Raw genomic sequence first — 16,519 nt, 5'->3', positions numbered from 1 at the left:
TTTTGAAGTTCTTAATTTATCTCTAAAGCAATCAGATAGTGTTTATTGAACTCAGGTCCTGTAGTAGTTGAATATGGATCTTAGGATCCCTTCTAGGTATAGTTCTTAAACATTGTTTATTATTAACTGAATAATATATTAGCCTTAGAATGATTTCTTGTTTAAGAATTTACAGGTTACCTTAAAAGCTGAAAATTGGAACAGAATATATATTAATCACATTTTTTTCTAATTTAATATATATATAGAGAGAGAGAGCGTGCGCCAGGTTTTTATAACAGTGTTAATCTTTTAAAATCCTATTTAGATTAACAGTTATAAAATCGTCCTTGCAATTTATATTATTCCATTGATACTATAATATCATGATATATGTTGTTTATAAAAAATGTGCTCCAAAAGCACACTTAATCTGCACCAAAATGTTTCATAAAGTTATCAGCTGCTCCTTGATTTGTCATTTAGAAATTTTGATTGATTATTGCTATGAACATTTAACAGAAGAATTTATTTAAAAGTAATAAACTCTGAAAGTTATTTCTATCTACATTCTCACATTTATTTAGCTCTGTTTGTCAGTTGACATAGTCTTGGGTTAATTGGCCATCTGTGTCAAATTTAGTAGAACGTTGATTACGGAGTGGCAATTTTTCTGAATGCAATCAGTTATAGTGAAACAGCTGTGTTATAGTGTAGTCCATCAGCCTATTTTGAGATCCTTGTTTTAGTGTTTCCATTGTATTTTTAGTTATTGTACACAATTGATGAGTACACATTTGACTTTACATTTGTGGTGCATTTATACATTGCTTATAATATTTAGAAATCCTATCTGGAACAAAACTCATCAAGCCTGCAGCTTTGGATAAACCAGCTCCCAAAACTGAAAGTTGCCTGGTTACTCCTAAGAAGTCTGAAGATCCCACAGAAACTGATTCCTGTATTCAGTTTCAGACTGTAGGTATTAAATTCAAAATTAATAATCATAATGTTTTTATGTTCTAAAATTACATTAAAGCTAAATTATATATAACAAAATATAATAAGGACTGAAATGTCTTTTCCTTCGAGTGATACTGTAATCACTCTTACTAAACAGTTAATTTTCTTATATAATAGAACATTGTTAACCATGTCTTTTTTATTCTTTTTTTAATTAACCACCTGTGTTCAAATCTTATACATAAGTCTACTGTAATGAAGTAATGCTTTTTCTTCAAAGGATTCCTTAGGATACTGTGGTGAAAACAAGGAGGAGGAATTACTTATGTTTAAAAGAGTTCAGGAAGCAGAGGAAAAATGGAGGGGTGCGCAAGCCCTAATTGAGCAAATTAAAGCCACATTCTCAGAAAAAGAGAAAGAACTAGAAAATAAGTTGGAAGAACTAAAGAAACAACAGGAAAAAGAACTCTTCAGATTGAATCAAGATAATTATATTCTTCAAGCCAAGGTACTAGACACATTGTTCTGGTTGTTTTTAATATTTATTTTTTTAAAAAAACCTGTATTCCCTGCTAAATACATTGTCATCCTTGTTTCCTAGAGATGTTTGACTTCATGTATTTGCTGTATAAAATATAGACATGGTTTGAAGAGTGATTCCGTACATGAGAGCCTAAATTTTGAACCATTGGAGGAGAAAATTAAATTTAAATTGGCTCATTTTGATGGTTTTCTTCTATTAGCCGTCCTTTTTAAAGAAAATCAGTTCATTCTGACCTTCAAAGAAATCAAAGTTTGAGCAAAACTACTGTAGATGGTATAGACCCAGAGGATGACATTGTGTATGTAGCATTTGTGAGTTACTAACGGCACCATCAGCACAAAACAGCACTTTGCTGATTTAACTGTAGTTATGTCACATTCCAGTGTGTTCAATATTATAAGACAGTTTTCGATCTAAATAGGAGTTTTCTATTATTCTTTCTCACTTCTCACCTTGTCATTTCCTTCCCCAAATAAAACAATTTCTGCAATTTCTCAAAGTTAAGCAGCTTTGAAGAAACAAACAAAAAAACAAGGTGGTTACATTTTGGAGAAGCAGCTGATCCTGTCACTGGAGAAAAATTGAAGCAAATCCAAAAAGAAATACAAGAACAAGAGACACTTCTTCAAGGATATCAACAGGTATGGCAATTCTTCAGCATATGGCAAATTTACTCTTCTTGATCTTTTAGTTATTAAAACAAGGCAGGTCAGGCACAGTGGCTTATGCCTGTAATCCCAGCACTTTGGGAGGATGAGGCGGGCAGATCACCTGAGGTCAGGAGTTTAAGACCAGCCTGGCCAACATGGTGAAACCCCATCTCAACTAAAAACAAAAAAAAAATCAGCTGGGCATGGTGCTGCACACCTGTCATCCCATTTACTTGGGAGGTTGAGGCAGGAGAGGCAGAGGTTGCAGTGAGCCAAGATCACGTCACTGCACTCTGGCCTAGGCAACAGAGTGAGACTCCATCTCAAAAAAAAAAAAATAAGGCATATTGAAATATTTCTTTGCTTATTTAACAGATAATGGGAATTCTGGCAAATAGGAGGTAATAATTTGACTAGTCTATGTATTTCCCATGAGGAGAATTAAATGCTAAGAGCGTGGGTTCTGGATTGGAAAATACTGGTTTTGAGTCTTAGCTGTACCACCTGCTGTGTGCCTTGGGCATCACTTAATCTTTCTAATCCAGTTTCTTCATTTGTGAAGTGGGGATAATAATATATAGGATCCCCAACTTCCAGTGGTTTGACTTAACAAAGTTTTAACTCTTATGATGGGCTTATCAGGATGTAACCTCATCATAAGTTTTTAAAATAGTAAATACTTACCATTTTTTGACTTTACAGTGGGTTTATCAGGGTATTAAGTATATTTTCAACTTAGGACATGTTTTACTTACTTTTGGGCTTATTGGGATATAGCCATTTGCAGGGCAAGCAAGTTGAGGAGCATCTGTACACTCTTAGTGTGGCACACAGCAATCAATCAATGAAAGTTACCTGTTATTATTTTTAATAGCCAGTTTCTTAAAAACTGCCCTGTCTTTTCTTAGTTTTCTGTAATGCTCTTCAGTAGACAATATTGGCTGATTTTGCTATTATATTCAGAAATATGAATCTGGAATTAATTTCTAATGTCCTGAGGGTGAAAAAATTTTGAATTTAATGTAAGAAGATCTGTGGGTCCTACAGAGGCAGATGTTTGCAATGTGTGATGACATCTTGGTGTTGCTAGCCTAACAGTCAACCAGGACAGGTTTAGTGATCTTCAGCATCTTTGTTCCCTGCCTCTCACACCCTTTTTTCTTACTTTTCCCCTTTCTTGTCTCTTATTACATTCTTCTCTTTTGACAACTGTAACTTGAACCTTGAGCCTTAGTAACATGCATTATCACCCAGGGACATCATCGAAAGCATTGCCACATCAGTGATTACAATGTTTGCTGTAGCTGAATTGAAATGATTTTGCAGGACACGCTGCCCTCAGTTACTGGGAACCATTCAAATTCTTCTGCCAGTTTGATCTTGCCATTAAAAAACAGGAGTTTTTAAGAAAATTTAACAGACCCATAAGTATGTCAACTAACCCCTCCAACAGAGACAACACAAAATTTATGTGTCTAAATAGTAGGGGAGGATGTTCATTAATTCTGCATGTATTTCAGCACAGACTGTCTGCCCAGCACTATTCCAGACATGGTAAAACAGTCTGTAGTTTGCATTAGATACTCAAAAGCCCTTGGTTTGCATCTGATTTTTAATTTTAAACAGGTTAATAAGCCAGGGAGGACATCTAAGTGCAGATTGGTACCTTCTCTTCTCCCTCTGATCTCAACTGGTTGAGTCACTCTTCAGCTCTTTAGCTCAAGCCTTTTGGTGAACTGGATCTGTCCTCTGCTCTGCCTTGTCCTGACAACTTTCAGAAACACCGGTCTTTAACTCCCTGTTTACGGTCAATATCAGATACAAGCATGAACACCCATAGATACATCTGATTATCTCACCACCGGCAGCCAGACTTCCAGAATCTTCCTCCAACAGTGATTCGATTTTTTTTTTCTTTTTCCCTCTCTCGGGTCAGAAACAGAAAAGAATATAAAGGGTCTCACTGGGTCTTTCCACCCGGGTCCACATAGTCAGGATGTAGTGATTCCTTCAGCCACTCTCCCACTTAACTCCTGTGAAATGCAGTTCATTCAACTGACCTTAGGCCCTTTGGCTTTGGGAATTTTGGCAAATTATTTTTTCAATTAGGCGTTTTAAACATTATGGAAAGAACTGTTTTTAGACACCAAATTTTCTTCTGATGTAATATAAAAAGTTTAAAGAATATTTTACTATGCAAAAACTAAAGAAACTTAAAAGACCATTTAAAGGATTAATCTATTATGAGCACGTATATTCTGTTATATAAGTACTAATGACTTTTAACTAAAATGCAGTATTCTGTTTTTAAAAAGGAAAATGAACGGTTATATAATCAAGTAAAAGATCTCCAAGAACAAAACAAGAAAAATGAGGAGCGAATGTTTAAGGAAAACCAGAGTTTATTCAGTGAGGTAGCTTCCTTAAAGTAAGTACTTTTGAACTTCTTAAAATCAAATATACTTAAACTATTTCTAAGCATTTTCTTATTATGTTAATAATACATTTATTTTTATTTAGACAGTAAAATTTTATTTTTATTTCTACACTCGTTTCCAGTTTATATGTTTAATACTCAGTGGATTTTTCTTTTGGTGTTAGATGGCTAGCACATACTTGATAGTATTTTCAGCATGTTGATATTTGAATTCATATGAATTTATGTTCATAAATGATTCAAACATCAGTTTCGGGAAATCGAATATACAGTATTCCTCTTGATCAGTTATTAAGAATGAGATAACCGTTTCCCAAGGAACCATGTGATTAATAATACTAAAAAAGAAAGGTCATCCAGTATCACTTATGATCTTCTTGGGTCAAGTTCCATAGAAGCGGAGCCTGAGATGGTACAGGTCCTTGTGGAGATAATATACTGAAGGATAACTCAGGAGAAAGGAGCAAGGGAAGCAGGAATGGCGAGGTAGGGGGAGGGCAAATAGTGGTCTCAGCTGGAGACTGGCTTCATTCTCCTCCCACCAAGAAGCTCTGGAGATAGATTGTACCAGAGTTGGTCCCTGCTTGAGGCAAGGGGGCAGCCTTAGTCACTGGTTGGAGTGTACCGTGGAAAGGAGTGGGGGCTGCCCTTTATGTCAGGGGGCAGGGGCTGCTGTTTAAAGGAGCACCTGCAAGTTGTTTTCAGCCAGCATTTATCATGGCAGGGTAATGGAGCACCAGCACCTACTTAGGAATCATATTTCAGACTGTAAGGTCTTTTGGACGTTACTGCTTCCAATTTTAACATATTAAGTGAAAAAGCCAAGCTCATGAACATGGACAAGCTAGGATACTATCTTCTTTTAGAAAATGACCACTATTTGTGTATCCTTTTATATAAACACCTAATCATTCAGAAAGGACTATTACCAGAAGTTTTTTTGACCCATGAATATCATGAATGTTTACCAAATTTATTTATATACTTCTTCCCCTTTTTTGGTTATATAAACTAGGGCCTAAGAGGCAGGGCTGCTAATAATAGCTCATACTGATCTTTCACGCAAAATAGAAAAAGGCACACTTGGTAGCAGACAAAATACATATATTTATTGCCACTTTCTCCTGGTAAGTTGGTAAGTGTAACCCCAGGCCATGTGTGATAATCTGCACAGTGGTAATGCATGAATGCATTTACTTAAGCTTTTTTTCCCAGATGTTTCAGTAAAGTTATTTTAAAATATCTTATCTTGTACTACTTGGCTTCTAAAAGAAGATCTATCCCAGGATCTAAAACTGAAGCTCTAAATTAACTTTCAGAATGAAATAAATGGTTTCTTTAGTACATTAGGGTTAGATGATCTTATGTGGAATCTGAAACTCCTTCTATAATATCCCTGGAATAACAGGAAAATTGAATTTATGGTCTACATATTAGGCTGTGTTTTGTTTTGTTTGTTAGTTTCCATGTATGAGACTGGCGACTCTCAGAAAAGATTCTAGAACAATATGCCAAGGAATGCATTAACAACCCCACAGAAAAATGCAGCACATCTTTGTGGACCGTTAATTTTTTTCCTGTGAGAATTGGGAATTAATATTTTTATATTATAAATAAACCAATAATCTTAGGTTTCAGTTCTTTTAGAATAAATATAAGCATTTCCCTTAAAGTATATTTCTCTTTTAGTGTGGTTGTATTTTAATCTTTAGATTAAATGAAAATTTTACCTTCATTTATGCATATAGTTTCAATGTATGTTAGTTTTTAATTTTTAAGAATTGAATATTTTCTACTGAAAGGAGCACCTGGTAAGAAAGAAAAACAACTTTTTATTTTCAAAATAAATCAGAGAACAGATGCACAAAAGTCGTTTTCTGTCTCAAGTAGTTGAAGATTCAGAGCCCACAAGAAACCAGAATTTTACAGATCTGTTAGCAGAACTACGGATGGCACAGGTAAGTTGCATAAGGAGTTTGACTATTAGGGATAATAAAGGTTTCTATAAAAATTCCCATATGTATGAAAAAATCTGTAAATTTCATACCATTTAAAACTTAGGGAGAAATATCTTAAATTAGCATATAGTATACGCATGACCTTAGTATAGAGGAAACATTATAATACTGGTTTTAGATGTCATTGTCTTTATGATTCAGCCTCTCATCAGGTATTTGTCACATCTCATCAGGCCCGTTTATCATGGAGCCATATCAGAAGCATGATTTTATTTAGGACATGTATACCTTATTTCAAACAAATTCCTTATTTGAAAGTATGCAGCCTAAATAGTGTAATTTGGAGATAATTGTTTACCTTTAAAAGTTAGTAGCTTGCTGCTTGTCTTCCAAAGTAGACTGTGCACTTCTAGAGAGCAGAGACTGTATCTTACAAGTATTTGTATCCCGCATACCTAACATAAAGTTGAAATGCAATGCTGTTCCATAACTTTTTTATGTTTATTAAATTGTATTATTAAAAATATGGTCTAGAGTTTTCTAAAGCAGTATTTCTCAATAGGAAGAGTTTGAGAATTTAAGGCAGGATAGAAGTCTATTTTAAGCAGAAGTAATTCATGCACTGCATGATTTTTATCATCCCTGTCCCTAAGAACTATGTGCTTATAGCACCCACCAGTCATTGTAACAATTAAAACCACTCTGCCACATTTCCAAACATGGCCTGTTGGAGGACAGTTACTTTTTCCCACCACTCTCTTTCAGAATAATAGCACTAAACTAAAAAAGCCCATTTCAGTGGGCCTCAAAAATAGCAAGCTAAAACAGAAATTAATATTACCATATTTTATGAAGGCTTGGGGGAACAAAGTAAGGTTTCAAGCATAGCATTAGCATTAGTTCCAAAGGCTGTTGTTTTTACCTTTTGAAATTCCTGTTTTGAACATATTTTAATGACAGAAAATTTGAAAACTCCCACTAACACCACCAAAATATACTGGAAAAAAGTGTAATAAATATCTTGTAAATGATTAACCATGCTCCCAAGAAAGTAAGGGAAATGGTTAGAAGCCAAAAGTAAGGAGGGATAAAAAGATAGCAGTAAGTTTAGTAACCAAGAAGCCTGAGGTTTAACAGCAAATTGTAGACGGGATACCCTTAAAGGACCACATCTTTCACTAAATTAGTGGATTAGGAAAAAAGAAACTGAGATGTCAAGGAAGCTTTTCTGTCTTAATTTGGTCTCTGGGTGGGGAGAGGTAAAAAGTCTCCTCTGCACATACTTGAATGGTTGTTCAATGTAAATGGTATCTCTTCTGCCCATTTGTGTTTAGTATTTGAATTGACACTACCTTGCAATGCTTAAACTAAAAAAATAACAAACAGTAGTTCTGAGTCAGTGATAACATCTCTGGTAGATTTAGAAGAAACAAATCAAAACAATTCTTAGAGGTATACACTTGTTAACCCAGTCCACACAATATTCCCACAGATAAAATCCAACAGATGATGTGCTCACAATGCAAAATTACAAAACCTAGAGAAACAACCCACCATCAGCAGGCATGAGATGCTTTACAGCAAGATTAGAACCACAATAGAATTATTGAATAGAGGCTATAAAATAAATAGACTTAAAATGCTTAAATATACAAAATAATTGAGAAAGTATGAGAAAAGAACAAAACAGGCCAGGCAAATTCAAACAAACATTAAACAGAGCTGTGGGAATGAAATATGCCGGAAATTAAGAAAGTAGAATTAAATAGATGATCATAAACAACTAAGAAAAGCATTAAACTGAAAGACCAATTTAAGGAAACTCAGAGTGAAACAGAAAAATAGAGAAATGTAAAATATCAGAAATATTAAGAAATACGAGATGCCCTAATGCACATTTAAATGTCTTAATAGGTAATGGCTGAGGATTCTCTAGAAGTGGTAAAAGGTGAAGTCTCGAATTTAGGAAGCACAATAAGTCCCGCTCAACATAAATGAGTAAAAATCCACATTTAGTCCCATCATGGTAAAGCTACCAAAGTCAGGGGAAGCCTAAAAGAAATCAGGAAAAAAAAAAAAAGTGTTAGTTTAGTTTAAAATAATAGTAAAAATTATTTGGAAATTTTTTTGTGCACATACTACAAGATGGAATATAAACATACCTTTATTTTGATTTACTTTAGTATTCTTAAATAGTTTTAGAGTAAAAATTATTTATACTGGGATAAATCTACGAAATAATCTTGTCAAGTGTATTTGTGTATAGTCTACTTTATACCTTAAAAATTAGTGCCAATTAGTATATTCTTACAATGTCAGTTGGTTATAAAGTATAGGTGGAAATGTAATAACAAGTAAGTTCGTGAGCCCTTTCCTGTTAGTATTCCAGGATTGGAAAGAGAATGGGACTGACTACAACTCATTTATTCAGACAGCCTTTATTGAACGCCTGCCTTGCACCAGGCATTCATCCAAGCATTGGGAATATAGTAGGTAAATAAGACAGACACAGATCTTGCTCATCAGGAACATATGTTCTAGTGAAGAAGACAGACACCAGATACACAAATAAATAATTACAGATAGAAGTGCTTTGAAGAAAATGAAAATAGGGAATAATGGGTGATGAGTTAGAGGTAAGGTGGCATTTAATAGTGTGGACAGGAAAGCTCTCTCTGAGAAAGAGATGTTTGAGTTCAGGGCTGAAGTGGAGGAACTACCAACCAGGCAGATTCAGACTTCAAGCCAGAGGGAAGAGCAAATGCAAAAGCCCTGAGTTTGTTCTTTTCCAGAAGCTAGAGGCCTTTGAAGCATAAGTGGATAAAGACAGGAGTGGCAGAGGCCTCTCTCAGTGTCTGCATGGTAAATTATGAGAGAGGAAAAGTGCTTGTCAGCCAAAAGCCTCTGGCCCACAGATTTAACATGGGGCATACTCACTTTCTTGAAGGTGGGCATTTTCTCTCCCTAGAAATATGCAAGCCTGGAATGGACATCCATTGATTGAACATGATTAAACTTTAGATGTTTACAGTTCTTTGAATTCTAAAATACTGTAATTCCATGAATTACACTGATAGAGAACATTTCTAAATTGATTGAACTAATTAAGCAACAGGTTTTTTCAGAAAAAGCATTCAGCAGCTTTTAGATTAATTTTAGTTTCAGGGCTCTCCTGAAAGGACAGCTACAGAAGATTAAACAATAAAACGATGCAGTTAAATCTGTGATGCAACTAGAAACTAAGATTATACAATGCTTTACAAATGCTCTTGTTTTCTTTCTAAGACTGATTTTTAAATTGTAAGATAGTGTAAACCAGAGTTTGTAAGAACTTGTCATTTTGAAACTTAAATACCGAGCTGACTGCTGTTGAGTCCAGTACTTTCATAAGTTCAGTTTAGTGTACATTTATCTAATACATGCCATGCACTTAGTACCATAAAGTAAACAAGTAGTACTAAATCAGTCTTGGTCCCCATAGAGCCTTCAGCCTAATAAAGAGAAGAGGTTACATATAAATGAATCAGTGTCGTAGGAAACAGTAATAAATGCCATGCTAGAGGTACAACTGAAGTCTGTGGGAGACAGAAGAGGGTATTATCAGGAATAGCTTAGCTTAATTTGAAGTGAGCTTTGAAAGATAAGTATGATTTTTGTCAAGCAGAGGAATGGGGCACAACACTTTGAACTACTGAGAGTAGTATGGAATGTAGTCCATATTGAGAATTTCATTTTTATTTTTGGATGTCCCAAGCATTTTTTATGCATTTATGATACAAAGTTTGGCAAAATAAAATCCTGCTTTTTATATGTCAGGTGGTGATGAGTGCTGTGAGAATAAAATGAAACTGTGTGCCTGAGGGCCAGGATGGGGCTTCCTAATTTAGATAGGGTGGTCAGGAAGGCCTTCTGAGGCTTCATGTGAGCAGAAATCCTGATGGAGTGAAGGAGGAAACTACCTGGCTATCTGGGTCCCAAACCACTGCAAGCAGAAGAGACACTGCAGACCCTTTGAGGTAGGAGTGTTCAAAAAACAGCAAGGAGGTCTCTGGCTAGAATGGAATGGGTGGGGATGTATAGAAGAGGTGATCAGTCATGGGTAAAGCTGGGTTATATGACACTAAAGGTCATGGTAAGGACTTTGGGTTAACCCTGCAAGGGACCAGCAGAGAGTTTTCTGGTTTTGTTTGTTTTTATTTTACTTTAAGTTCTGGGATACATGTGCTGAATGTGCAGGTTTGTTACATAGGAATACATGTGCCATGGTGGTTCCCTGCAACTATCAACCTATCTAGGTTTTAAGCCCCACCTGCCTTAGGTATTTGTCCTAATTCTCTCCTCCCCTTGCCCCCCATCCCCCAACAGGCACCCTTGTATGATGTTCCCCTCCCTGTGTCCAGGTGTTGTCATTGTTCAACTCCCACTTATGAGTGAGAATATGTGGTGTTTGGTTTTCTGTTCCTGTGTTAGTTTGCTGAGAATTATGGTTTCCAGCTTCATTCATGTCCCTGCAAAGGACATGAACTCATTCTTTTTTATGGCTGCATAGTACTCCATGGCATATATGTGCCACATTTTCTTTATCCAGTCTATAATTATTGGGCATTTGGGTTGGTTCCAAGTCTTTGCTATTGTAAATAGTGCTGCAGTAAACATATGTGTGCATGTGTCTTTATAGTAGAATGATTTATAATCCTTTGGATATATACCTAGTAATGGGATGGCTGAGTCAAACGTTATTTCTAGTTCTAGATCCTTGAGGAATCACCACACTGTCTTCTACAATGGTCAAACTAATTTACACTCCCACCAACAGTGTAAAAGCATTCCTGTTTCTCCACATCCTTGCCAGCATCTGTTGTTTCCTGACTTTTTAATGATCATCATTCTAATGGCTTGAGATGGTATCTCATTGTGGTTTTGATTTGCATTTCTCTGATGGCCAGTGATGATGAGCTTTTTTTCATATGTTTGTTGGCCACATTAATGTCTTTTGAGAAGAGTCTGTCTGTATCCGTCACCCACTTTTTGATGTTTTTTTGGGTTTTTTTTCTTGTAAATTAGTTTAAGTTCCTTGTAGATTCTGGATATTAGTCCTTTGTCAGATGGATACATTGCAAAAATTTTCTCCCATTCTATAGGTTGCCTCTTCACTCTGATGATAGTTTCTTTTGCTAAGCAGAAGCTCTTTAGGTTAATTAGATCCCATTTGTCATAGTGGTGGGCACCACCATGCCTGGCTGATTTTGTATTTTTAGTAGAGACGTGGTCTCACCATGTTGGCCAGACTGGTCTCGAACTCCTGACCTCAAGTGATCCACCCACCTTGGCCTCCCAAAGTGCTGGGATTACAGGTGTTGAACCACCGCGCCTGGCCAGCAGAGAGTTTTTGATGGAGAATGACATCAACTGACTGTTTAACAATTCATGTGGTTGCTGTGAGAATAGACTGTAGGGGCCAGAGGTAGAAGAGGCATACTAATTAAGAGCTTATTACAGTAATCCAAGCAAGAGAATTAGTGGGTCATCAACATGGTTAGTATATGGAAGAAGTTAGAACAGTAGATTGAAAGGTCTTTAATGCTGTGTTGAGATGATTAGAACTGATTTTAACAGGCTATTGCACGCCATTAAAAATTCTGTGGTGGGGCAGGTGGTAACAACATCAGAGCTAAAATTTAGAGAAAATATTTTGCAACAATATTCATGATGTGAATTGTGTGAAAGACTATACTACAATTTATAGTGGTTGTAAAATACTTGCTTTTATATTTCTTTGAATATCAAGAAAGAAAAAGACAGTTTATTGGAAGACATCAAAAGACTGAAACAAGACAAACAAGCTCTGGAAGTAGACTTGGAAAAAATGAAGAAAGAGAGGGACCAAGCCAAAGATCAGATTGCTTATGTCACAGGTAAACACTGAGCTGAAACTGTGTACCTTTATAATCATAACTGTTCTAATGTTGATTGAATGGTATAATCAAAATGCTGCTCCTTAAAGTATATTGTAATTTTAGAAACATTTTTTTAAATTCATTATTAAAAGATGTGTGAATTTGATTGGGTTTAATAAGAATAATTGCAAGACAAGAGAAAATCACTAATTGTTTTGGATTCATGGCATGTATATTTGGTTGTTCACAAATCTGTCATCCTAGCTAGACTGTGACCTTCCTGAGGGCAAGGCCTGTCTTCTTTTCCCTGGGTCTGAAACTTTGTAGGCTGTTAAGTATTTGCCAAGTGAATAAATAATAGCGCACTGGGTTTTATAAAGAACACATAGATAAATGTGGCATGGTCCCTACTACGAAAACCAAGGGGAGTAAGATAAGAATACGCATAATATAAGAAAAAATTACAAGCAAACATGATAGGAATTGGGATACCAAATGAGGGTTTTGGGGCAGAGTGGCATTTGAGCTGGGCCTTGACAGGTAGTAAAATTTGAAAGTGAAGGGATGGAGAGAGGCTGCACAAGTATATTCCATAACTTAGAGTGGCAGAACACAGGGATAGAAAGTTAGATCAGAGGAGCCCTTGTTTGCAAAAGATAGGATCTTTCCTCTGCATTATTATGAACTTTAATGTAAGATATGTGCAGAGAAATCCATTCTGATCTGTTTGTAAGAAAATGACATTTGCTTCCCTTATCTGTAAAATACAGAGTAATAACAATAATAGTATTATCCATTGTAAAAGTTTGTTGTAGTAAATAACATAATAAATGGTAATAAACATTCCTGAATGTTTGTCCTGTTACTTTTTAGTATAATTATAGACGTTCTTCAGTTTTATTATTTCTTAAATCCAACATTTATTTTCCCATGGAAACAACTTTACTTTTAAAATTTTTAAAAGGTCAGTGGAAAATAATTTATCAAAAATTTCTACATAGACAACTTTGCTGTAAGTTTGACGATTTGGATTATAAACACAGTCTCTTATTTCTTTTGACTAATAGATTAAGCTAGACACTATGTTGTATACATCAGTTGTTTTATGCTTCTTATTTTTTCATAATGCTGTCATTAGATGGGCATTTCGTTTAAAATCTTTTAATTTAGTTTATTTCCATATTTTGGAGAGCACCAAGCAGGTTATTGAGTTTTTTTATCTTATAGGTGAAAAATTATATGAAATAAAAATTTTAGAAGAAACACATAAACAAGAAATCAGTCGTCTGCAAAAAAGATTACAGTGGTATGCTGAAAATCAGGAACTTCTGGATAAAGATGCACTTCGGCTTAGAGAAGCAAATGAGGAAATTGAGAAACTCAGACTTGAGGTAATGGGTCATTTCAGAATGTATTTCTTCTCTAGATGAATCCTGTTATCTGTAATATCAGTTCTATGTAACCTTTTGTCATTGCATCATTACTCTGAACTATTAATTAAGATCGCTGGTTTGCTTTTAGATATATAGTCTATTTAAATTAGACTGAGAATAAATATAAGCTCCTTATCACAACCTGTCAGTCCCCCATGGGGTCCAAACCCTGCCTGCCTCTTCAGTGTCATCGGATACCACACTCCCCTGAGTCACTCTTCTCCAGCCACATCAGAGCTCCTCTGGTTCTTGAACATGCTGGACTCATTCCACTTGTTTTCTTGGCCTGGAATACTTTGGCCTGAGCTCTTTCTGTGTCTCACTCCTCCTCCTTGTTCCTGTTGGCTCAAATATCTACTCTCTAGAAAAGATGTTTCCTGACTCCCTTTCCTAACGTAGCTGCCAATCTCTCAACTTCTGGTTCTTTGTTCCTATCCCTTCACTCTGTTTTATTTTCTTAGCCCTTACCACTCTGAAGTTATTTCATTTTCCCTTTGATTTACTTTATTTATTAGCTTATCAACTCTCTCCCTCTACTAGAGCATAAGCATCTTGGGAGCAGGGACCTAGTTTCTCTCGTTTGCCATCCATATCTCCTGCCAGATCTAGGAAGTACCTGGAACTTGGGAGGAGCTCAAGGAATTTGAGGCATTAATTCCCCAAATTTTGCTGAGGAATTAATAAATGAATGAGTACCTAATATTATGCTTCCCCCCACCCCCGGAACTTTTCTGTTACATTTAAATATGCTTCTTAGCATGTTATTTATTTATTGACAGATTGAGAAACTGAAAGCTGAATCTGGGAATCCATCTATTCAGCAGAAGATACGCTTAAAAGATAAAGCAGCAGATGCCAAAAAAATTCAGGATCTGGAGCGACAAGTATGTATTCAGGGTAAATTTCCATGAGCATATTTTATGTATAGTGCACTTTGGTTTTCTCTTTTGTTTCAGGAGTTCCCACGAGATGGAGTCGACCTGGAAATTTTTGTTTTAAAGTATTTACATTAGTAAAAGTAATAACATCATTTTATGTACCTACAGCTTTATAATTATAGAATTTTTAGACTAATGTGCCTCATTTGTAAGATGGTAGACCTGCTGATAAAAGGTAATTTGATACCGTAGCTCTATTAGACATCTAGGAAGAAGGAAGTAGAATTTTGAAACTCTGGATATAGAGTTAGGATTTCTATTCCTGACCATAGACAGCTGAGAGAGGAGTATAGGAGGGAGATCCCTGAGTTGGGAACATGCTGGTAATGCTTGGGAAATGTTACAAAACAGCCTATAAACAAAACATTCAGCTTCCCAAAGAGCTGGCCATTATCTTGAGCCCTTTCTTACTGTTCAAACTTAGAAATACTCGTTTTGTGGTCAATGTGGAAGACCTTTAGTCATAAAGTGAAGCTTACGAAAATAAAGATTTTTTTATTTAAGTATTTGTTTTAGAAGGTAGGATTATTTTTTCCTTCTGTTTTTAAAACACTGTAATATAGCATTTATATTCGTAACTAAATATTTTAAAACAAAATATGAATTGCCAGCCTTGTTCATAAGGGAGCATGATTCTGTAGTCAAGTCATGGTACTTAAACATATAGGTATTATTCCATCATAAATCCAAAACTGTGAGGTCATTACTGGGCTGAATATTATCCCAGTTTTATGAGAAGAAGGAAAACTAAGCAAAGAATTAACTTTATTACTTTTACAATACCTATTTTTATATTAAAAGGTATGACTGAGTAGATTGGATCAGGGTCAAGAAAGGATCAGCCAAACGTGGTATGAAGAACTAGAACTATCTGGCCAGGCTCAGTGGCTCACGCCTGTAATCCTAACACTTTGGAAGCCGAGGTGGGAGAATCGCTTGAAGCCAGGAGTTCAAGACCAGGCTGGCCAACATGGTGAAACGCCCTCTCTAAAATTAGCCAGGCATGGTTTTAGCTGGGCATGGTGACACACACCTGTAATCCTAGCTACTTGGGAGGTTGAGGCAAGATAATTGCTTGAACCTGGGAGGTATAAGTTGCAATAAGCCAAGATCGTACCACTGTACCTCAGCCTGGGTGATGGAGCGAGACTCCATCTCAAAAAAGAAAAAAAGGTAAATAAATAATTAATTTTAAAAAAAGAACTAGAAATATTCTGAAATGAGTATAGTCTCGCATTGCGTGGATTTTCTTTAGTGCTAAAGATTTAGATTAGCCAATCTAAGAAACCATCCAGAAGTGGGAGAGAGAAAACACCAAAGGAGCTACTTCTTTGTTAGATGACTTATTTTAAGAGAAATTATGTAGAATTGATCCATATTGGTCAGAGATACACCACTTTATAAAAGTAACCTCCCTTTTTTATTAATGCTTTTATTAAACATGAGTTCATCATCTTACATTTTTCTAAAATAATTTTCTATGTAGTTGGATTGCTGCATGTACATTTCAGATCATGTTTATTTAGTTTCCATGAGCATTTCTATCCTGATATTTTAAACCTTAATACATGTTTTTTAATCAAGGTATATCACAATATAGTCAGAATAATTATGGAGCAATATTCTTTTTTATTATTATTATTATAATACCTTAAGTTCTAGGGTACATGTGCACAAGGTGCAGGTTTGTTACATATGTATACATGTGCCATGTTGGTGT

At 35.5% G+C, this 16,519-nt stretch overlaps 1 protein-coding gene across 2 annotated transcripts in view; it reads left to right on the top strand.

Annotated features, from left to right (window-relative positions):
* The window catches only part of CEP162 (centrosomal protein 162kDa), a 119,947-nt gene that overhangs the window by 47,398 nt on the left and 56,030 nt on the right, over window positions 1-16,519 (top strand). For both annotated transcript variants that reach the window (XM_011953493.1, XM_011953492.1), the window contains exons 14-21: window positions 824-957; window positions 1,223-1,450; window positions 1,987-2,127; window positions 4,452-4,564; window positions 6,426-6,531; window positions 12,320-12,446; window positions 13,656-13,819; window positions 14,641-14,745. In XM_011953493.1, the coding sequence (XP_011808883.1) occupies window positions 824-957; window positions 1,223-1,450; window positions 1,987-2,127; window positions 4,452-4,564; window positions 6,426-6,531; window positions 12,320-12,446; window positions 13,656-13,819; window positions 14,641-14,745 (1,118 nt within the window). The remainder of the gene's footprint in view (window positions 1-823; window positions 958-1,222; window positions 1,451-1,986; window positions 2,128-4,451; window positions 4,565-6,425; window positions 6,532-12,319; window positions 12,447-13,655; window positions 13,820-14,640; window positions 14,746-16,519) is intronic.

Source organism: Colobus angolensis, unplaced genomic scaffold (assembly GCF_000951035.1).
Source record: "Colobus angolensis palliatus isolate OR3802 unplaced genomic scaffold, Cang.pa_1.0 Scaffold362, whole genome shotgun sequence".
Taxonomy (NCBI): Eukaryota; Metazoa; Chordata; class Mammalia; order Primates; family Cercopithecidae; genus Colobus; species Colobus angolensis.
This window is presented reverse-complemented; position numbering and strand designations above follow the sequence as displayed.